The sequence below is a fragment of the Labrus mixtus genome, chromosome 7 (assembly GCF_963584025.1).
Source record: "Labrus mixtus chromosome 7, fLabMix1.1, whole genome shotgun sequence".
Lineage (NCBI taxonomy): Eukaryota > Metazoa > Chordata > Actinopteri > Labriformes > Labridae > Labrus > Labrus mixtus.
Genome location: NC_083618.1, coordinates 14,962,345 through 14,985,610, shown reverse-complemented (window position 1 = coordinate 14,985,610; position 23,266 = coordinate 14,962,345). Strand labels below are relative to the sequence as shown.

At 39.5% G+C, this 23,266-nt stretch overlaps 2 protein-coding genes across 6 annotated transcripts; one reads left to right on the top strand and one right to left on the bottom strand.

Moving 5' to 3' along the window:
* The first annotated feature begins 7,742 nt into the window (after positions 1–7,742).
* Positions 7,743–13,018, top strand: tarbp2 (TAR (HIV) RNA binding protein 2). Of its 5 annotated transcripts, none has more exons than XM_061043221.1 (7): positions 7,743–7,942; positions 8,749–9,063; positions 9,230–9,299; positions 9,405–9,507; positions 9,618–9,745; positions 9,947–10,142; positions 10,753–13,018. In XM_061043221.1, the coding sequence occupies exons 1-7, from the start codon at positions 7,890–7,892 to the stop codon at positions 10,908–10,910; spliced, it is 1,023 nt and encodes a 340-aa protein (XP_060899204.1). In that variant the 5' UTR covers positions 7,743–7,889; the 3' UTR covers positions 10,911–13,018. The 5 variants fall into 5 exon arrangements, with proteins under 5 accessions (XP_060899204.1, XP_060899203.1, XP_060899202.1 ...); XM_061043220.1 differs by having other exon boundaries at positions 9,390–9,507; XM_061043219.1 differs by having other exon boundaries at positions 8,749–9,090.
* Positions 13,019–13,129: 111 nt separating this feature from the next.
* tespa1 (thymocyte expressed, positive selection associated 1) lies at positions 13,130–21,997 on the bottom strand. Its single transcript, XM_061043207.1, has 12 exons — positions 21,736–21,997; positions 20,733–20,917; positions 20,070–20,112; positions 19,101–19,141; positions 17,967–18,020; positions 17,398–17,434; positions 16,645–16,695; positions 16,308–16,403; positions 15,833–16,041; positions 14,569–15,725; positions 13,991–14,078; positions 13,130–13,436 (listed from the first exon to the last, which is right to left on the bottom strand). The coding sequence occupies exons 2-12, from the start codon at positions 20,878–20,880 to the stop codon at positions 13,324–13,326; spliced, it is 2,037 nt and encodes a 678-aa protein (XP_060899190.1). The 5' UTR covers positions 20,881–20,917; positions 21,736–21,997; the 3' UTR covers positions 13,130–13,323.
* Positions 21,998–23,266: the final 1,269 nt, after the last annotated feature.

Here is a 23,266-nt window from a genome sequence, read left to right as displayed (position 1 = left end):
AGGCCAATTAAGGTGGGACGCAGGACGGCGGACGTGATGTGGAGATACTAATGAAGAAGAGCCCACCAAAAAAAAATCCTTTATTTTAGCCTCTGCTGCAACTGTAGATGTCTTTTTCTGTGTTTGTGTGCGAGTTCAAGTCGCGTAAAGTGGCACTTGTGTGTCTTACAGGTCAGTCAGGGTAAACTGCAGACTAATAAAAATACTTGAGTTGGGTGGACTCTGCATCAAAAGAGAGATAGCCTCAGGAAAGAGTAAAGGAAGCGTATGACAGATGTGTTGTGAGGGAAAAGGGCAAGACAAAGAACTAATCAAAGAGTAAATCTATATTATCTGCTAAAAGGTGATGAAAAGGTTATATTTGTTATACTATCTGTTGTTTGAAATAAACTCTATCAAAAAACTTTTTGAATAGTCACCCACAATATTTGTCTCAACTGCATAATTTTGCAAGTCTTTTCAATAACTTTTAAGACCTTCCTGTTTTATTTTTGATGGATTTGTGAAGCACTTTGTTACATGGAAGTTAAGAAGGTTGATATATTACGATTGTAATCATTATTTGAAGTCTGCTAAAAGGAAAAACACAATGCATAACAACATTCTGAATTTAAAAATAAGCAGTGTCTTCACTAAACTGAAGACCTGTACATCTTGAACCTGCCCATCCTGTTGTAACGTTTACACTTCCCAGGCAGCATGGTTCCAATTTAGGACTTCTAATGAGCTGTAGTTGAGGTCAATTTATATAAAACGTCCCGGGGCCGACTCTGTCATCAGGGCCCCGACATGTTTATGGTGGTCTGAAGTGGGCGCACAGTCGAGTCCACAACATAAAAGGCAAACAGGGGGGGACGGGGTATGGGCAGGGTGTGTCAGTCAGGAGGGTGGGGGGGTTGAGAAGATGGTCAGTGGCTTTTAAACCTGTGGCTGCTACTGCTCATTTTCTGCTCTCTTTTAAAGCAGCTGTGGTGGAAATGTGACTTTATTTTTACTTCTTTTTTTTTTAAAGCCAGGAAACATTAAGTGTCGCTTCAAATAAAGTCATAAAAAAAAGGAAAAATATACATTCATTGACACACTCAGGGCAGAGGGAAAAGCTGAACAAATTGGTTCCAGATGCTTTGCCCACTCGTGCCCCTGTACTCCGTTTACAGAATCAGACTTGTTAGAGGATCCCAGAGACACCTGTTTAAAACATCACACAGCCCATTTCAGACCTTACTAACACAAAGAAACAATTTAAAAACAGTCACTCAAGCAGTGTTTGGTTTAATAATAACACTTGATGAGCTACATAAACTACATAATGAACTTCTCCTGGGATTATGAGAGTCCTGCTGTTTCACGCGAATGAGCAGATCATCATGATGTGCTGAACAAATGCTAATGAACCTCCTCTTCCTGTTATTATCTGCTCCTCAGTGAATAGGCAAGTAAAACAATGGACTGTGCTCCGACATAGCCACAGGCAGGGTAATTTGAGGGGGTTGTGGGAGGAATAAAGCAGGACAAAAGCACAGGTGTCTGCAGGTGTGACGGTGGCAGAAAGAGGGGGGGGAGAAAGGGAAAAGAATGTCAGCACGCCCAGAGGCTCAGCAGTCAGACTGTAAGGAAAAACAAGATAAGGCTTTAAGCAAAGTGGAAAGGCCTGAGTGAACCATAACATGCCCTAAAGAGCAGAGGAGGTCAGGCTGTATAAAACAGAGGATAAAGAGGAAAACATAAGAGATAAGAAAGGGCAAAAGGTAAAAAGGTTGGGTGATCTGACAGATGTCTGTTGTCTCTTTGCTTATCAATCTGAGCCATCACTTTCAGAATGGAAACAGCAGCATGTTTCAAAAGAGCACATACAAGCATATACTCCTGAAAATGTTCAAAAACATTTTTGACACTTTGACGTTTTTCATATAAAAGCTACTTGTAATTAGAAGTATTCACAGTATCTACGAACAAGTGGAATAGAGCATACTGGCAAGCATACGTGTATGAAGCTGCTTCATTACACGCATGATGATCGCACCAGTAGCGTGATGTAAACGTCAATACCCCGGCCTGCTTGCTCGAGGTCTATCTTCTTGAATATTACATGCTGCGTTTACATGTTGGCTCACCTGACTTTACAGGAATGTTTTTGTAGGGGGGGGGGGGGGCTACCATTACATCCGGGTGAAAATCAGTGAAAAAATCTGGCCATTTGCATTCTCCCATGTAGCTCACCCTGAAAATTTTGAATGTTGTAGGAGTTTAGTACACGTGTGAAAACAGCTAAGGATGAAATAAGTATAGATGTGAGGGGTTTTCTTCACTTATTTCATAAGCTCAGTATTAAACATGGCTCAGCTACTTGCTTCTTGCAGCACTACTTTCCATCTCCCCTCCCTGGATCATTTTAACATCGCTGATGGAGGTTAACCCCCCCCCCCCCCCCCCCCCCCCCCCCCGCTCACATTAAGAAAACAAACACAAAACTGAGTTCCCTCATGCATTACTTTTATATTTCCATTTCTCACTATACATGGTTGAAGCTTGTTCCATAGAAGTGCCTTTAAAGTTTAAAAGGAGTCCTCCCTTGCTGCCCGATGCACCAAATGTTGCACTAAATGAGGCCATTTTGTTTATAGAAAGTGTGGGAGGGTTGTGGGTGACTCTGTGCCCCTTTAAAACGATATTATGCTTCCCAGTAAATGGCCTCCGGATGACAAATTGCTTCCAAGGAGAAATTAAGTTAAGAAAATCGCATGTGTGACACATAAAGACGCGTCCACTGTACTTAAAATCATTGACATCCATAAATAAATTATACACAGCAGTAGGTGCAGTAAGGATATTTCTGCACGGCCACATTAAAGGCATAAATCAAATACTTTCATTGGCTTTTTTAATGATCACGAGTATTTGTCATCATGCAACGTTAATTGCCATTAATTAGCAGGACACATAATTAATTTAGGAACTTAAGGAGCTCTTCAGTACAAGTATTAACAGGAACCGACAAGGGGAACAGGCATCTGGCTACTGGTTAAGGTTGGAAAAAAAACAAATTATAACCTAGTACCATTACAACTATAAAGCCTTAAACTGTTCTTTCCTTTTGAAAATGCTTACTATCTTGATTAAATTCTGACTGACAGGAAGCCCAAACCATTTGTGTTTGCTTTTTTTTTTCTTTTTTTTAACTTAAAGCCATTTAATACTTCCTTGGAACATTTCTAGTGAAGGGATTTAAGAGACTGTGCAGAAAAGAGGTGGTAGATATGTGAAAACACTAAATCCCCTGAAGAAAAAGTGGAGAAAACACAATCAGAGACCTGCCACTAAAAAAACGACAGCGGTAAGTGAGAAACGAGAAGGCGGCCAAATAGCAAATGAATCTGGATTTGGATCAACTGAAAAAAGGAGAACAAGTCGAGAGGGAGGCAGTAAGACTGACAGAGAGAGAGAGAGAGAGAGAGAGAGAGAGTTAAAATGCAGAGAGAGAACTGAGTGATTTGGGTTGGGAGCGGGAGCAGGGAGCCAGGGTTGGCAGGGTTTTTGGTGGAGGAGTGTGGTGGTTCAGAAGTCCTCCAGCGCGAGGCGCCAGTGTGTCCGGCGGGGGCCCTGACCATGAGCTGCCTCACCCCCCCAGAGCCATGGCCACAAACCCCCTCTCCCCCCGTCACCACCAGCACCGCCACCCATCCAACCCAAAACCCACTGGCAGGCAGCGCTTCACTGAAGCTGCTGCTGCTGCTGCATGTTTATTTAATATTCTGGAGAAATTGAAATATCTTTGTGGGTTAACGCACATACATACACAATTACATATCACTCAGCCGCACACACACTCACTCACACACATAGTCACACGCATACATTCACACACATCGCCGCCACAATATATAAATAAATAAAATCGAGTAATAATGTTCTCTTGATCTGCGGCCAAGAAAATCTTTTTCAAATGGTGTTTTCAGAAGTGTAGAGGGAGGAGCGTGAATGTCTGATGCTGCATGTAGTCTGAGCAGGCGGCATGTCTCAGACTGACTCCCACAGAGGAGAGAGAGAGAGCATAACCAAAGTGGATGACAAACAAGAAATAGTTCCCATGTGACAGACTTTGGAAAATAAAAAGGAAAAGTATTTAAATTTCATGGCAGATTTCTGCCTTTCTCCCATCATTCATTGGTTTCGTTGGAGTTGCACTGATACGGCGTTCAGAAATGCTTCTGATACTACCTAAAATGTGCTAACAGGTCATCAACCATGTAATACAAGTCAGTGCAATGATGTGGTACTATAATATATTTCCTCCCCAAGAAATCAACTGTTACTTCTTCTCTAAAATAGTAGCCTATGAACTACCGTCAAAGCAAGAGATGTCTGCTTTCATCACTGTTATCGGTGAGTATTTGCCCAACAAACAAAGACATTATTTAGCCAATACCCAAGTCAGGATATCCAGTTTGCAGAGGGAAGGATAGAGAGTTTAGTTGAATCTCTGTAACCACTTCTATTGTTTTAGAGCTACAAGACAGAGAGGATAACAAAAAAAACAGCTAGCCAACAACATTTTTTCCAAGCTCACATTTAAAAGCTTTTTTGTTTGTGCAAAGTTTAGATATCTTTAACTGGTAAAACACAAAATAAAGACACTTCATGTGAAAAAAAAAATCAGGTTAATGTTAGCTTAGCTTGGGTGCTTAGCTTGTTTTTTTTTGTTTTGCATTCCTTTATTGTATAAGTCATTCAGCAATGATTGCAATGATATGACATCAACGCAGGGTTAGAAGTCTAGACTCAAGCTGTTCAATAACAATAATCTGGATGCTTTTTAATTGCAATTGTAGAAAAGGGTTCTCTACATTGGCAGATACTGGAGTCTAGATAGTGGAAACCTGATAGGAAAGGAAAAATGGTATTGGAACATTTCTTATTTCTTTAAAAATCTAAGCTTCTCACATGTTAAGCAATTTAGCAACCGAGTGTGTGGTCTGTGAATCAGAACATGTATATGAGGTGTTTGTGAAGTGTTAAATGAACAAATGTGGATGCCAGCCTTTTTCCTCTCTGTGATTGTAGTGTGTGTCCATGCATGAGTGCACACATCCATAATGAGACTCTGATCATTACAAAGCAATTCCTTCAGACAGAAATCCCTTAAACAGCCTCGGTTTTGGGCTTCATGCGATCCCCCCTTCTGTCTCCTCTCTCCCCAAACAGCCACCAACCGCTGCAGCTGCCAAAAATAACACAGGAGCGCCACTCGAACCCGCGCCTCACCACAGCACAGCCCGGCCGCATGAGAGGGATCAAAACACACACAAAAAAGGAAACACATCATATTGTGGATAGGAGGAGGGGAAAAAGAGCATTCATACAGCTCTGTGCTTGAAGATATCTACTGATGACTTTGGCAACAAAAGAACCACACACACTAATTCACCAGGCCAAGACAGAGGGAAGGAAAGTGGATGTGTGTGTCTGTGTGTGCATACATTTTTGGAGGTAATGAAACTGCTAAGATAGTTTTAACTTCTGATGTCATTCGCTCCTTGTTTAACCACAAGCTCAATAAAAACACTAAGATTATCATGTTATTGGTCAATAAATTAAGGCTTTAGCAGACAAATAAAGGTCCAGTTAAAAAAAAGAGCAAATTATCACTGAAAGTAATGAGTAGAAGGGGTTTCCTCTGTTTGCACAAAAATCATTATGTTTTTATTGTAAGTTGGGGAGTTCAAACAGAAGACAACTTCATTTATCATTCTCCATTTGTCTTTGCCAGTCCACTTAGTGTTGCACTTGGCAAAATGTGCTTCTCTACACTGACACACCGATGCCAGTGAATGAAGCCGTCAGGGACCAAGCTCTATTTCTATGGTGGCCAGAAGGGGTTTACGAGCAAACCATCGTGAGATTAATTGTTGAACCACAAAAATAAAGGAAATGATGGAGGGGTGGAAAATGGACTGAAATGTTTTATGGAAGTGTGGCGGCATTCATACGAGAGGAACTTGTGGGTCCAAAGGATTTCAAGGGTCTGCACAAGTCCTTGGTGTATATTTATTCCCTGAGGCGAATGGATCCAAACTAAGCAATGAAACTCCAACAATAATAAAAGTTGTCAGCTTGTAGGGATACCATCAATTGCAATATCACCTTTGCCTAGATTAGGAATAAAAGCAACATTTCTAAATCTGTTTCTTCTGCAAATTGATATGTTCAGGTTTTCTGTATGTAGGCTATATACAGTATTGTATGTGCGATAATGAAAACGTTTTTATACTGTTTAACATGTATTATTATAAATATTCAAAGGTGGCTGACGACATCAGCTAAGGGGCTGACCTCTCTGCTCAGTTATTATTCAAGTCTGTTTGATGTTCATTTAGGTTCATTGTTGATTTAAAGAAAAAAGAAATGTAAATTTATTTCAGGTCACGCAGGCTATTTAGTGTTTGTCTAAGCAGATTCTCACCTGCATTTTTTTATTCAATGTATTGTATTTTGTTTGTCATTCACTGCTTGACCTTTAGCTTTCCCAATATATTTGTTTATTTTATTTAAAATATGTTTATTTGTAGTCCTTAAATATATTAACATAGAACATGAAAGTAAGGATAAGGAAAAAATATCTTAAAAAATGTTACAATACAGAATGTAGAAAACATACGAGACAAATGATAGCCTAAGCCAGGAGTGGGCAACTGGCGGCCCGGGGGCCACATGCGGCCCTCGTCAACCCTCAATGTGGCCCCTCAGGTCAATTTTTACATATCAAAACATGAAGAAAACATGACAAAATCTGCCATGAAATCATGAAAAACAGAAATATGTCCATAATAATATTTGATCACTGGTATATATGTTGAGTTAAATTTGAGACATAATTGTCTGTAATCGTTTTTTTGTGTCCTACAATTTGGCCCCCTGGCAGTGAGAATTAAATGAATGTGGCCCTTGCTGTGACCAAAGTTGCCCATCCCTGGTCTGAGCAAATAGCTAAAAGCTAGCTTTGCATAGATGAGCAAAATATTGACCAGAATGTGCAAATGTTTAATATATGAAGGGGTTATATGATGAAGTAAGAGGAGATGGCAGGTGTCAGCAAAACACTGAGACCCCCGAGGACTGAGTGTTTTCAAATGACTGACTGTCGCCATCTCCTGGTTCGTTTTAGACATAACAAATTATTGACTACAGGACAAAATGGTCACACTATTCAACTACTCTCTGGGCAGATATTTGCTCGAACACAAAGATTAAAAAAAAGAGACAGAAATGAACTATTATTATCACGGAACTTACTTTTTCTTCCACTTTAGACTGAGCTGTCTGGTTGAAGATTTCAGCTGAGTTAGCTGGTTTGCCAGCTTGCTGAAAGGATGACGTACATTGATAAAATAACTGTTTTAATTTAAATAAATTCAGCCTTAAATTATTAATAATTATTGTAACATTTAAAACGTACCGCTTGTCAAATATTTTCTATTTTCAACCCCTCAAAAATACAACTTCCGGTCGAGCTATAAAAGCCGGTCGCCTGTTTCTGTTTTGATGAAACATTCATGAGGTGGATGTTTTTAACATTTAGCTTCGTACCGTGGAGTAGAAACGTAGATAAAACGATGGTTTCTGGTTTAAAAGACGAGCTAACTCCATTTACAGGCTGGCCAACCCAAAGTAATTCAAGTTTCGCGGGTGCTACGTCTACGTCATATCTGTGCACCGTAAAGATCACACTCCGCTGTGTTCCTGTCCTGTCGGAGCGAGAGGGGAGCTTTCGTCAAGTCTTTTGCCGCCTAACCATCCGTCTGGGATAATACTGTCAAATGAAAGAAGGGGCCTGTTTAGGTGGGGGGATTAACCATCTGAAACAGATCGGCTCTGTCTGTGTGAAATAGGGAATGAACGACGAGACAGCATCGGACAGCTGGAAGAGAAACTCCGGGTGCTCCAGGTGAAGCTGCACACAAGCTAAGCTAGCACACTGTTATGGCTTACAGTATGGTAAAAAAAACAAACACCCTTCTATCAAAATATGTTGTAATAAAGCTGTATTATTCTGACATTTTGTTAGTATAACTTAGATCTGGGTGGTTTCAAAATAAAATCCAGTTGTGCCTTTGACAGAGCTCCAGCTGCCAATTTAAGTTTACTGTCAATAACACATTTAAAATCTATTCCTGCTCTTTGTTTACATCTGTGTAGTCACGCTGATCATGCCAATTCATGTACATTATTTTCGTTTTGTCGGGCTCATTCTTAACTATTTAAATTGGTTTGCTGTGTTCATTATTTTTCAGTAGTAGGAAATTAACTTTAACACTTTCGGTCTGTTAATAGTGTACACAGTCCACTGTAGAGAGCAAGCACGTACTTTAAGCAGTAAGATGATTATAGTATGAAAACCAAGGTCTAACACTTATGTTAGAACTGTGTAACTAAAAATATGCATAAGAAATGTTACTGTTATCCAGCCCTCTCCTTTGTTAAATGGTGTGGGCAAAACAATAGACACACTTGTAAATAAAACAATTTGGTTGATAAGCACCACAACCTGGAGTCCTTTTAAATGTGTTTGCCCCTGATCAGTGCAGTATTGATAGTATGGAGTAGAAAGAGTGTAAAAAAATGTGACGAGAACTGATTTTGGATCAAATAATAATGCAAAGGTCTTTATAGTTTTTTAACTGTAGTCTGATATTTTGTAAAGTGAACAGCTGATATACATTCTCCCTCATGCTCTGCACCTCTTTTATTTAGTATTGAGCAAATGCTGGCTGTGAATCCCGGAAAGACGCCGATCAGTCTGCTGCAGGAGTATGGAACGCGGATAGGCAAGACCCCAGTGTACGACCTGCTGAAGGCCGAGGGACAGGCCCACCAGCCCAACTTCACGTTCCGCGTCTCCGTCGGAGAGATCAGCTGCACCGGCCAAGGGCCCAGCAAGAAGGCGGCCAAGCACAAAGCAGCAGAGGCTGCTCTGAAGATGCTCAAAGGAGGCTTCGGAGGTCCTGCCGGGGTTGGTGTTGGAGTTGACAGATTTATTGGTGTTGACGTGTCTACTGATGAAGATGGGTCAGTTTCACAAAATGTGATGCCAGAGTCAGTAGATGTTTTTCACATCTTAGTATGTTCTGTATATCTGACGGGATGTCAAATCATTGACCTTCGTTGAGATAAGAGGCCAGTGTGGTTTCAGTATTTCCTCTTCCGTGTTTGTTTTATCTCATTCTCTGCACAGCTCCCAGTCTGAAATGAAGACCTCAGGCAGTTCTCAGCAGTCCGAATGTAACCCTGTAGGAGCTCTGCAGGTGAATAAACAGATAACCACTGTAGTTTAAGTGTTATAGTTGCATGCATTTTTGCTTTGATAAATACGAGTTTGTGTTCCTCTCTGCTAGGAACTGGTGGTGCAGAAAGGATGGCGTTTGCCAGAATACACCGTCACTCAGGAGTCCGGTCCAGCACATCGGAAAGAGTTCACCATGACCTGCAGAGTCGAGAGATTTGTGGAAATTGGTAAAATGAAAATGTTTCATTCTACAAATCAACAGGTTTTGTCTCTTGAGACAACAAAATCCACTTTTTTAAAATATATTTATGACTCTCAATCTCCTGGATCTCTGCAGGTAGTGGAACCTCCAAGAAGTTAGCCAAGAGAAACGCAGCAGCAAAGATGTTATCACGAATACACGACGTCCCAGTAGACCTGAGGACAAGTAACGAAGCTGAAACAGAAGAAGACACGTTCAACATGGTAAGGAAACAGACGGTTACTATGTCCAACTTTGTCCAGCAGTTGACTAAATCCAAGTACCTTTTGCATCCTTAAAAGTGATGCCTTAATATCATTCAAATGATGTATTTTCACCACAATATCCATAGCAATGTCATCAATCTTTCTGGCAGATAATACTGTTTTTAATGGCATCCTACTTCTTATTCGCCTCACACACAGCACATAGGTAACAGAGCTGAGTCAGGTAAAAGTAAAGGCTTCAGCTGCACATGGGACTCTCTGCGTAACTCTGCTGGAGAGAAGATCCTGCAGCTCCGCAGTCATCCTCTGGGCATGCCCTCTGACTCCAACTTCTGCTCTCTGCTGAGTGACCTGTCAGCTGAGCAGCGCTTCGACGTTAGCTACCTGGATCTTGGTGAGCTCAAAAACAGTGAACACAAATAAATGACTCACTGGCAATTATGACAAAACTCATTAGGGCCATCAGATTATGTTTGCTGATGGGGAAGCTTCTTAGTGGTTTCACAACAGCACACACTAAGACTTTAACAGCGTTCTAGTCAAATCTTAAATGATAACGGCATACCACAAAAAAAAAAAAGTCATGAGGTGTGGTTGCAGTTACTGTCATCAGAAATGGAGGAAGTAGCATGCAGCTGCATGTTGCCACATTTTGTCAGGCTGACCTTTTTTTATGTGGTGTATTTTTTACATGATTTTTCTGATTGTTTTAGTGATGTACTTACTCATTTGTACTTACTCATGTGTAGACAGCACTTCACAGATGAACAAGAATTTGAAGCTGATAAGTGAATGCGTAGCAGTTTTGATAACTAATTATTGTCCGATCACACTGATATTAGGAAATGCGACTGAACGATTTGCATAGGAGGCTCAGACATGCCTCCATCCACAATGAGGTCTTTAACCTTGCTGAAGCAGCACTAAACACAAGCAGACACTAAACTGTAATAGCTAAACAAAACAAAAACAACTTTTGTTAACTTCTCTGTTTCTTGTTTCAGAGGAACGCAGTCTGAGCGGCCTGTGTCAGTGTCTGGTAGAGCTTTCCACGCAGCCAATCACAGTGTGCCACGGCTTCGCTCCGAGTATAGACGCCGCTCGGGCCAATGCGGCCCACAATGCACTGCAGTACCTCAAAATCATGGCCGGAGGGAAGTGATGTCATCTGCCTTCTCAAAGACCCAAACAAGCCCTGACACAGTGCCGGGATAAAATGTCCATAAAGGATGGAGGAGGCACTTTGTGGTTACTTCAAACAACAGGAATTACCTCAAATTTGGAAATCAAGACATTTTCTTCTGATCCAGACGAGCCCCCTGGAGCCATCTTTTTTTTTTGGATGTCTTAATTTTGCCAATGAAGATTTAGTTGCCCAAACACTCATGGACCCCTCTCCTTGACATTTATCATTTAATTATCATTCACTATTTCTAAATTCTTTTTTGGTTCTTGTCTGCCCAGCATTGTAAAGCAGCACTCTTTCTGAAAGTCTAACACTTACAGAGCCTTTACCTTAACATAGAAGAGTCGCTCTTGTAGAGAATCCCCAAAGAATTGCTGAAAATTCTGATCCTACAAAAAGTTTAAACAAGTTGTAGAAATTGGACTACGGAATTTGCTTCTTATTGGTGCTTCGTTTTGCCCCTTTATCATGGATGAAAAAAAGAGACCAAATTTCAAGCCACGCAAGGAACCAGGGAGAGAAAAAAGACTCTGCTGCACCCGTACCAGAGGATGATTATTTTAAAGGCTGCCCCACTTCCAGAAGAGCTTGTACAAGAATTGAAAATGCGGATTGTTTTGGACTTGAACCCTAAAAACTTTTTGTCTCCACGACGCTCTTGATGTTGGGCCTTAAAGATTTGAATTCTGGGATATTCATCCCTCTTACTTTAACTCTCAGTGGTTAAAACTCAACATGTTGCCATTTGTCTGCCATTATGAACTGAAATAAGGTTTTCAAAATTTAAACATGGACCTTTACTAATCATGTTACTCCTTGGCGTTCCAAAAGTTGAAAAGGAGTCACGGTTTGACTTACCTGGCTAATAATAATGTGAATTGTCACAGTGAAGGATGTAGTGTTGCCCCTTTTATGAACTTCCTGTTTAAATTTGTACAAGTTTAAAAATGTACAATCCATACGACAGAAAATCTTTTGACTTTGAGGATAGTTAAACATTCGGTTTGTCCCGATTTTGACGCCCCGTGGACAAAGCGGTAACTCTTATCTTCACTCATTTCGTCCCTTTTTGAAAGTTTTTTTTTTTTTTAATATCTCCCACTTTATTGAAACCTTTAAATGTATCACACATCAAAAAAATTGCTGTGGAAATAGTAAAAAAAAAAAGGCTATTTCTGCAGAGTGCGGTTAACCACTCCATCTGACTCCCCCCCCAGCAGTGTTTACAGGCATTAAGATCAACAAGAAATAATCAATCTTGTCCATTTCAGTCTGATTTGCTTTTGTAGGTCAAACACAGGCATCATCTTTAACATTAGTGTGTTTCATAACCAGCTACAAAACTCCACACATGAGCTTATAAAAGACTCTACATTACAAATGCTTTTATTTTCTCAACTTTGGTCCCATCTGCCCCAAAATGTGTAAACAACATAGTGAAGTGTAATGACCACTGTTTGAGCATTTGCAGTAGTGATGTATTACTTTAAACTTTAAACTCACTTTAGATGTTTGACATCATAGACCAGAGAAACAAAACTACCTCATTTTCTTTAATGGAGTTCTAAAACTGAATGTTTCAGTGCTCCTTTTGTCCGATTTAGTTCCACTTGTGATTTAAGTCACTTTGATTTCTTTTCAGTCACTATTCCCAAAGTGAAATTTGAATATTGATGAGTGATTCTCTTCATCGTATTATCCCTCCTCCTCTTCTTAAGGATTCACCACCGTGTACTGTACTGTGTTTGCATTCATCTAAAAACCGTTTTAAAAATACTTTTCACTTGTTAAAAAGTTAATGTCCTTTGCACACTGCAGGCTGACCGTGTTTCATTACTTTGACTCCCAATCCAACTGGTATCTCCTGGAACAGCACTGTGTGTTTCAAACCACCTAATTCTCTGAACTGGAAGATCTGCATTTTGTTCTTCACATTACTGTCAACGATGAACTGAACCCGTTTTTTTTTTTTTTTGTGAGTTTCAGGTGCTAACTTTAATACTTTTAAACAAGAATTATTTGTTGTGGTGATAGAAAATGTCTCCCAGTTTTTAGACGAACAATAAAGTAAAATGTGAATCTGACTTTGTGAAACTTTTTTGTGTGTGTTAATTTTACTGCCAGCTTTTGTTCAAATAACTTGAACGGGCTTAAATTTCATTTAAATGATAATTAAATTAAATATGTCCACAAAGTGCGTCATCAAGCCATTTTATTAACTTATTTTTGTTATTATTTACAGTAGTCTATTCGATGTTAGACTGCAGGAGAAAAAAAATGCTTTCAATAATTTAAAACTTCTTAAAAAATCTTCTGTGAAGGGAAAAGTCTCCAACAGTATAAAGATGTCTTCTTTTTCTGGGCTGATAGGAGTTTTCTTTTTTGTTTGTTACATGGAGTTCAGGTTATCGATCATCCGCAGTGTGTTGGATGGCAGGCTGACTTCTTCATCAGCATACCCGCTGCTGTCTGACTGCACACTGTCGCCCCGCACCACTTCACCTGCACAGGAACACAAACTCAGTCAGACTACAGCTCCGTAAACTGTACGACTCTGCACAAACGCAGCTGCAGCGTGACCCGATTAGGCAAACAGTCTTTTCCTTGTTACTTTCACACCTGCACAATGACCTGGATACACACACATGCTCACTTATTCATCCCTAAACTACTCCATTCCTCACATGTCATCACTGACCCCAATACCCAAACCCGACCCCATTCAGTGAGCCCCACAACAAATATTCAAGTTCTGCAGGTTTTTTTTTTTTTTTTTTTTACTAAAAGACATTTCTACGAACTACTTTGTGTCTTCTGGTTAGTTTCACACTTTTATTGACACGTTTACAGTCTCTAGAAGTGTTCAGACTGGCTGTTTATCAGGGTGCTCAGAAAATTGATGACTAATCTGTTTAAAGAAGAAACAGCTGCTTGAATTTTCTTTTCAGAGGTTACAGTTCTTTAAAATGTCACTCAGCAGTGTAGCAAAGATAAAGCTGTAGCTTCTGCTTTATTAAAAAAGTCATAAAATAAAGAGTGATTAAACCATGCTTTACCTTTGTTTTGCTGTTTTTTGGACAACAGGTAAGTTCCTGTTCTAGTAACTACTGATTGTCCAAAATCTTCCTCCCCTGCACTGTGTACCTATGGAGACAAAAGAACGGTGTGTTTACTGCTTTTACTGCTGTATAATTAGGAAACAATGACGTGCACAATCACTATTTTAACAATGTCTGTGTAGGTTCTCAGTCATCCAGGTCACAGTAAAATTCAAAGCTTGATCCAAAGGCAACTGGACTAAGTTAAAGATCTTGAAGACCTCTCCTCAGAAAGGCTTCTCTAGTTCTAAACTAACTGGTAGACACACAGCCTCTGTGGATCATTATAATGCAAAAGATCAAGCATGGTCACATGAGAGTCGTTACCTGAGTCACTGACCATGTTTGATCGAACCATTAACAATAATATGATTGATTATAAACATCACAATAAACACTTGCACACAGTCACAGGGAGTTCTAATATTAAGTCCAATACTCTCACTTCATAGAATAAAAAACAAATGTATCTCAATTTTAGTCCATAGTTAGTGTACACATATACGTATTACTGTTATAAGTTCCCTATACCGTACCTCCTCCAGCTCAAAGGAGTTAACCTGTGGCAGGTTGTTGGAGACGAGCCCCCGGCACTGATGTGTCAGTGGATTCAGGTATTGACCTTTCTCCTCAATGAATGGCTCCTCACAGGTCTGGACAAGTTGGACAGCTGAGGTATGACTGGAATCTGGTGTGTTTGAGGGACATGAATCGACTACTTCCCCCTCCCAGCCGGTCACAGTGATGCAGCACTGGGTTTGGCTACCATGCTGAGCCGGGACCTGAAGTGATTTGGATGCCACCAGGGCTTTCGCAACATCACCTGAGTGCAAGTCCTCGTCATGCTCAGAGATAGCCGCTTCAGGACCGGGTCTATCTATGCCTTCTGTCTCAGAGCAGATTAGAGGTAAACTGTTTGTTTTTGGATCGTGTGCGCAGAAAGACGCCGTGTGTACACTCTCCACTATCTGTGGGCAGATTAGATCGTGTGTAACCTTGGCAACTGGTTTCATATGAGCAGTTCTTATGTCACTTTGAGATGAACATGACATGATGATCTGATGATCTGTTTCTATCAAGGTCTCTCCTGATAACGATGACGCTAAAGACGTTCTTTCACAATGAGTCCTGCTGTCAAGATTTGCTGGTTTGATGCTGTTTCCAGCATTCTCTGGTGGTTTACAGCCCTCCATCTCCCTATGACAGCTTTTACCTTCATTTTCTAGAGTCTGTTTATCCACCATGATATGCTGTGTTTGCTCCTGTTCGCCTTTTCTACAGGATTTATCAGCATCCTTTTCCAGCCAAACATCGGCAGCTGAATTACTCTTGCTACATTCCCCCATATCCAGTGTCTTAATCGCCCGAGATTTGACTTTCTCCAGGACACTGTCCACCACATCAGGCAGGCTGGATCTCTTCCTGGGCGAGGGCTGCGGAGAGGTAGATTCTGACCCACGAGGTGAGCCCGTGTAAAGACACATCTTGGAGACGGTGTCCTTCAGCCTCTCCACCGGCGATCGCGGCTCGCTGCGGATGTTGCTCCTGAAGCGTTCGATTCTCTCCATGGGCGATGAGGAGAAGTTGAACTCTGGTGTGGCCAGTTTCTGCACAGGAGTACGGGACACATGAGAGTAGAGGGAGTAGAAAGCGTTGGCCATCGCTGTGAGGACTTGCACTTGTCTGAAACGACCTTTAGAGGGGGAAAAAAGAAGAACGAATTCAATACAAATACATAATCATATAATACAAATCATATAACAAAAACAAACAACGGTAAAGTTAGTTTAATAGTCTCACTGGCAAGAGTGAGGCCGGGGTCTTCCTCATTTATCCGCCGCAGCTGTGAGTCGAGAAACAGGCGGAAGTTGATGCCCTGAGCCGAAGAGGGGAAGGTGAAGAAGCGAGGTGGAATTCGAACAGTGACCTGTGGCTCATCGCAGCCAAAACCCAGCTGGTACAGCGTCTCCTCTGCATCCTCCGCACACAACTGCAGGACGTCCGAAACACTGGTGTGCATGTGAGAAAGATGAGAGATACAGACTTTTTCCTGTTTTAGAGTTTCCGTCAAGACAGCTGTATTAAAGGATGTGTAATGCGTAAAAAAACATGGGGCTTATAAATACAAAGAAATCAAGAAATAAAGCAGAGAAAAATATTTTTTGCTACTGATTTATTTGTGTAAAAACAAACCAGAAATGGATCAAATTCAGGAGGAAATCCAGTTTCCTGTGTTCAAACCCACATTATTTTTTCATAAATGTTGAAGCCTCACCTTGATGTAGTCTTACAGGTGGAGGACGAGGGGCAGCTGGAGGCCATGCTGTGTCCCAAGTGCAATAATGGAAGACAAAGATTCGGCCGAGATGTACTGGACAACAAAACAGAAGTTATTTACAATATACCAAAAAAATATGAAAACAATTCTATGGAAAACCTTTTGGTATGCTTCCAAATGTAAGCAAAGACTTGTTAGCCAACAAGTAAACACAGAGCCTAAATCGATAAAACTAAAAGAAAAAAAGAAAAACCTAGTGTACTTTCTGTGTAAACATTTGGACGTCATTGTTTTTTTTTTTTTATCTATCTTTAGGGAGTATATGCTATCTGACCTGCCGGTAAGTCTGCATGGTCCTTGTTTGGAGGAAGTATTCTGTGCGAGGCTTCATGGTCAGCAAAGAGTCGAGCGAAGACAAAAAGAAGAAACAGAATCAATTATTGGCCAGTAGGTTTAAACATAAGATGAATGTCTAGTAATGTGTAATTTGTTCATTACAATAAATATAGAACATAGAATAAAACATAGTAACCAAAGAGAACAGCAACACCCCTACTGTCAAGAAACTGAAATAAAGTAAAATAACAATATTACAATAAGAAATATGATATTAAAAATATGCAGTTTAAACTAATTAACCAACTAACTAACTAATGTATAAAAAGAGCTGTATGGTTTTTACATAAACATGTAAGGAGTTGCCACGGCGATGTGCTAAATAACTTTATTTATTACAGAGTAAATTTCCAATGTAAGATCTGACTTTTACAGTATATTTTCCTTCAAAAAATAATGAAAGCATCAGTAAAATGACAAGCCATGATGACTAGCATATAGTCAATGAAAAATGGGAGCTTTGTCATTTCAACACAAACAGCCTCAACATGCAGGGGGATAACCAGTGACTACAAGTATCAACAAAGTGTCTGGAGTTAGGTTGGGTGGGTGTGCAGTTAGTTCAATCTGTGTCACACTTTATGACTCTACATCTGACTCTGACATGGATTCATATGAACATTTATTAACTCTTTAATCTTGTTGTTTGTTTTATTGTCACTGCAGATAGAAGATTACAGTTGCTACTTACCAAGCTTTAGATGTCACTCCACCGTTTAACTCAGAAGCTGAAAAAAAGTTGTACATGTTCATTTGCAACAATAGTTGAATGCCTATTTCTTTGCAAACGTGTCCCCTTCAGATATGTGTCGGTTTGAACTTGTTACCCCACTAATGAAACTAAATTTTCATGCTTACAGACAAGCTCTATGCAGTTCCTCTATCGCTGTTACTGCAGAAATATGAGGCTTAAAGCTTAAATTGTAAAATAATTTTGACCCTGCAATTTAAATAAAAAACATTTGTTGTTGTTAGTGTAGTTACATTTTGTATCAAGAAAAGAGAAGATAATTTCTTGTGCTATACTTCTCCCTTTCCAAAACTCTTCTTGGCAGAAGTTTCAGTACTCTGTAACTCTGGACTTGTTGATGACATAATACAGTTGATGTGCATCAATGGGTCGCAGTGTGTGGCTCATTGTCCCTGCTTTTACAGAATAAGCAAATGTAAGCCTGTACATGATGCACACCTCATTTTCCTACAACAATATTTCCTTCTTTGAATTGTTTCATGCACTTTTGTAAGTTACTGTGTACTCACCATCTGCACCGAGACTCAGCTCATCATCAAAGGTGTTGGGTTTTAACACAGATTCTAAAAAAAAAACAAAAAAACACAAAGTCAATAAGTAATTTCAAATGTAGTTTACATCTCTATAAACATTAAGTAATCATGCCTGTACGGAGGCACCAGTAGCCTAGTTGTTTTTAGTGCATGTCCGATGCACGGAGGCTATAGTCCTCCAAGTGGGCGACTTGGGTTCAAATCTGACCTGTGGCTCCTTTCCTGCATGTCATACCCCACTCTCTCAATCTCCCTGACTTCTGATTCTATCCACTGTCCTATCTCTAAATAAAAGCATAAACAGTCCCAAAAATAAACCTTTTAAAAGAAAGAAAGAAGTCATGCTTGAGTCACCGGAATGGTGTGATTTATTTACCTACAGTAAGTACTAACCCTAAGTGTGAACTAAAAACACTCAAATTTCAAATTCATGCTATTTTATACCTCTGGAATGAATAGGTAAAATGTTACATATCTGACAAATTGTGTCATAACATACCGTACCTTACTGTATCGTATCATATCATACTGTATTATTGTGTCACAAATATTGTAACTTTTAAATCTCCTATATATATATGCATTCATTTTTTATAACAAATTACTTTAGGGATTAAGAATTGATGTTTAATTAGCTTATTTTAGATGATGCACTGTCATTGGTTAAACCAGTAGAAAACACAAAACGTAATGCACAGTAGTATGCACTATTTGTTTTGATTTATTCTTATTCATTCTTAAGTATTTAAGGTTTAGAAAGTCAAAGTATACTTGGCTGAAAATACCTTTTCAAAGCCGAATTCAGCATTTCAGTGTACTGTTGTATGTATTTCTTATAATAAAAGCATTTCTATTTACTTCAGTAATGCTACTTTTACCGAAGTAAAAAATGTGACGCTTTCTCCACCGTAGCTGGAGTGTATGAAATGTCTCTGTAAGTGTATGGACACTCAAACACTGCTTAACACAAAATACAAGACTTTCTTTATTTGTACTTATTTGAGTTGATTTGCAAGCAAACAGTAAATGTGTTAATTGCATCATAAATAAGGACATTTTCTGATGGTACATGGTTATTCAAAAGAAGTCTTTATTTCCCTTAATACTCACCAAAACTCAGCTGACTGGTATTTTCTGTGCGGGAACCTGACCTGTAAAAAAACAATTCCAGATTATTTACACAAACATACAAACACACATATATCAGGTCAGTGTAATGGCATGCTTCTTCTTTCAAATAAGCTGCTGCATTTGCATAGATAGCCTAAGCGGAGAAATTATAGCATCCTTACTGCAAATGCAATCATGAGATCCAATCAGATATTTCTCTATCTCTCAACATGCTAACTTCCTCCTTTAGAAATGTTGACATGCTGATCAGCAGTGAGGTTAACACTTCCTAACCCATCTAGTCATTTTTGTGTGTAGTTCACAAAAGTCAACCATCACACCCTTCCTTTTACAGTATTCTGTCCTGGTGTTAGAAGCCATTTAGATGCTAACACACTGTCACATAGCCACTGCAGCTTCCTTTTCTTTGACTTAAACAGGAGACATTCAATATTGACCTCCAATCAGTTTCATGAAAGCAGGAACTGATCATTCCTTTAGTCTTATAATCATTTTACACTGAATCACTAGGCTAGTCACAGTTACTGTATGAGGACCTGTTTCCATCTACATACTGAGAGCAACATATTTGCTTTTTACCACAAACAACATTTTCTTAAAAAGCTGTTTGCATGCATAACATGACCCATGCAAATAATCTGCTGTTCTGTTCAACACTGTCAGACTAGTAGAAGTCAGCAAAGGGCACTCTAACAAAGTGGTTTACAGAACTAAAATAAGCCTCTTTTTTTTCCAAAGGAGCCGTCCTTGATAAAGTCATCATCTAACGCTGTTGTGGCAGAAACAGAACTGCAGCGACCTTACCACACAGTCTTCCTGGAACACCTGACCTCAGAGAGTTTCCACTTTCTACGCAATGTTTGTTGAACAAGTCTCAACTGACTGACACCTTGTAATTTAGAAAAACGTCATCTTACATAAAAACTGTAGTAAAGCAAGCTGACTCACCCACAACCAAGGAGCCAGGTCTCAATCTTTCCGGTGGAGCATCCTGTGGAAATCAAAAACTCATTAAATTAAACAACTGTTTGTGTTCTTTGCTTTGTACCAAATTTTCATTAACATTTAAAGTGCAATAATTTTCATGTCTAAAAAGCATTATATATAACTGGAGACATGTACAACATCCAATTGAAGGTACCTTATACTTTGTAAAATAATTGTATTATTTACTATCTTTTTATTATTATTATCTTTTTATTAATTTTATTTATCTTTATATTTTTATATGTTGGGTTGAGTGCATGAAGACATAAAGGAGATGTAATACTTGCTTTAGGGGATGAACAGCACATTTGTTTTATTCTTTTCTTTGATTCTGTTAATGAGTAGTGTTGTTGTTTTATTTTTGTAACTTAAAAGTGGAAGTCTGATTGGATTGAAATAATACAGAATTTTTATTTTTAAAAGATAAATCGATCCAAGTTTTTGTTTCAATATCCTTTTCAGATCAAGCCTTTCTTATATAGTATGCAGATTAAGTGAAGTCATACACTCTCCTTCCCATAAAATCTATTCCTGACCATGTGCCTCTCAAGGATAATTTGAAGCTACTCAGAAGACACGTACGTGCTCAATGCATCCCTTACACTCCCATACGTTTGAACCTACCGTCAGAAAAGACATCATCGTCTGCTATAGATGCAGATTGGAGGATGCTCTGTGGTTGTCCTTCAGTGTCTTCTTCTTCCAGAGTGAGCTTCTGTCGGCTGCTGTTGATCCAGGCTCGCCGCCTCACCGTGGAAGACGGGCTCTCCATCGCCTCAGATCACATACAGCTCCAGAGCACGGTGGGTCTGAAGTTTCAGAAGCACAATAATGATAACATGTTTTAGTTTTTCACAGTGAAGTCCAGGATATGAATTGTTTTGTGGCAGTATTCTACAGCATTGAGTAGAACTGTTATTAGGTATACAAACTGTGCTCTTAGAAATTTTGCACAGTGAATCACTAAAAATCTGACATATAATTACAGATAGCAAGCACTACCTCCAAGTAAAAAGAAGAACCGCATGAATTTTTAAAATATATATCCACCCACTTATATCCATTATCTACAGTGTGGAGACTTATGTAAGACAAATACCAGCAACATATCAGTCTACCTTTGTATGCACCCAAACACAACTGCACTAAGTCAAGTTCAGAAACAACTTAAGTTTACTACAAGTGTAAAGACGACAATTCTTTTTGTATCAAATATTGATGTCATTTCTAATAACAAAATATGTGAGACAAAACATACAATTTTTAAATTTAACATTGAATATTTAAAGAGTATAATAGCCTGAAAGCAATCCAACAAGTATGGGCAATGTTCAAAATATTTCAGTCAGATACATTCCTTTAAATTCGTTTACATTAAAACCTACAAAAGAAACATGATGAATATTTTTAATTTCCAGCCATTCTATAGTAATTAATGAGCCTTACCCGTTTTATTACAGTTTAAGGTAAACATTTTTGATTACATGTCTTTGTATAGCCTAATGTAATCTCTATATGATTAAAGAAATCATCCATAAACAGTTGACCATCTACTAAGTTTACTTAGTTACTATCTGTTATATAACAAGCCTTTCCATTTCCGGACAAAAGCAAATAACAAACAAACCTGGCAGAAGAAAAGCAGCTTCACCTTCATCGAGGCAGGTTTCACTTCTGTCAGAAGCGCGCGTTCCTTCTCGTTTCCTGTTGTCGCGAGCTCAGATATGTGATCTGTGATGTATCTGTCAAACCTCCAGCCCTACAGCCTGCTCTACTGTTCAAGTGAGGAATGTAGCACAATGATTTGTCTTCATGTTAACCCCAGCCTGCATGTGTGGATGAATGCTCCGTGGTGTTGATGATGTTGGCTTGAGCAGATTGTAGGAAGTGACTTTGCATCTCATCTGAAACAGTTAAGAGGCGCGTGGGACGCAGCTGCGACACATCCTGCAGAAACAAAGCAAGACCTGCATTTTTTTTTATTGTTCAAATGTCAGAGGTAAAGATTGATTACACAACATAGGACCACATTAGAATAAAAACTCGGTTCACAAGATAAGCAACATATGACCTCCAATCACAATTATGTTTTGCGCATTTCTGAAAAGCCTTTAGGTCAATAATATCAAATAACACGTTTTATGAAGCCCACAGTATTAACAGTAGCCTATTTTAATTTCTTCAAGGGTTAGGCAAGAATGAAGCCTATGGGTTCATCATCATGATGAAGGCTCGCCCAGTTTACAGTTTGACTTAACAAAAGGACCTAATACAAAGGTGATATGCTGTTACACATGTTGGTTTATTAAAAAAAGGCTACTTTAGAGTTGAAATAGGCTACAAGAGCTTAACAAAGTGGGCAATTTGCTGCAAAGAGTTACTACTGGTACTACTGACTACTGGTACTTTAATTTTGTAAATACAATAAACGTATTCCTGATATATGGAAGCAGCATTGAGCACTGTCAACCCGATAAGACTAATGAAACAATAATTGTTAGACCTCAGAGAGAAATACCAGAAGTAACCATTATCCATATCTATGACCATCTGAAATGATAAGTGTTTGACATCAGGCAGAGTTGTGGATGCAGGCTTGGTGTGAGGATGGACTCCACCCTCCGTCCTGTTTACATAGGCACATGTGTTGCTTCACCGACAGCCCCCTTGCACATCCCAATAATACAAGCCCTCCCACATGTGAGCCATATTCTCCTCCCAGCGCGGTTACAGCCAGTGTTGGAGTCTGAGGTGGTCTCCTCTCCCCCCACCCTGAGTGGGCTACTCCTCCCGCCTCCTTACTATTTCCCTGCCCACAGGGCGCTACCAGGGAGTGGCCATTAGCCACGGAGGCAAGACTTAAATACTCAGGGCGCCTTCCTACTTCCCCAACTCTCAAAACATGACATATGAATTGAATCCTTACACTGTTATGTGACAGGTTAAATGATACTTATACAAAAGGGAAATACCAGTATCTACCTAAACGTATTTACCCATGGCGCATTTTTAAGCGGAAAACAGATAACCGAACGTCAATCATTCTCAGTTTGTACAACCTATCTTGCTAGCGCCCGCCCAATTCTCCGCCTTTGGTCCAATAACATTGGCCAGTAGATTCTCGTTGGCAGAAACGAGCTTTTCAATTGGATGAAAGC

What these genes read in the sequence shown, in the direction of transcription:
- tarbp2 (XM_061043217.1), top strand. Translation starts at nt 7,890, where the DNA reads ATGAACGACGAGACAGCATCGGACAGCTGGAAGAGAAACTCCGGGTGC. An exon ending in ACCCTGTAGGAGCTCTGCAG is followed by an intron (nt 9,300 to 9,389) that starts GTGAATAAACAG and finishes CCTCTCTGCTAG; the next exon opens with GAACTGGTGGTGCAGAAAGG. An exon ending in CGTTAGCTACCTGGATCTTG is followed by an intron (nt 10,143 to 10,752) that starts GTGAGCTCAAAA and finishes TTCTTGTTTCAG; the next exon opens with AGGAACGCAGTCTGAGCGGC.
- tespa1 (XM_061043207.1), bottom strand. Translation starts at nt 20,880, where the DNA reads ATGGAGAGCCCGTCTTCCACGGTGAGGCGGCGAGCCTGGATCAACAGC. An exon ending in GGAGTGACATCTAAAGCTTG is followed by an intron (nt 16,696 to 17,397) that starts GTAAGTAGCAAC and finishes CTGACCATGAAG; the next exon opens with CCTCGCACAGAATACTTCCT. An exon ending in ACTCCTTTGAGCTGGAGGAG is followed by an intron (nt 14,079 to 14,568) that starts GTACGGTATAGG and finishes TTGTCTCCATAG; the next exon opens with GTACACAGTGCAGGGGAGGA.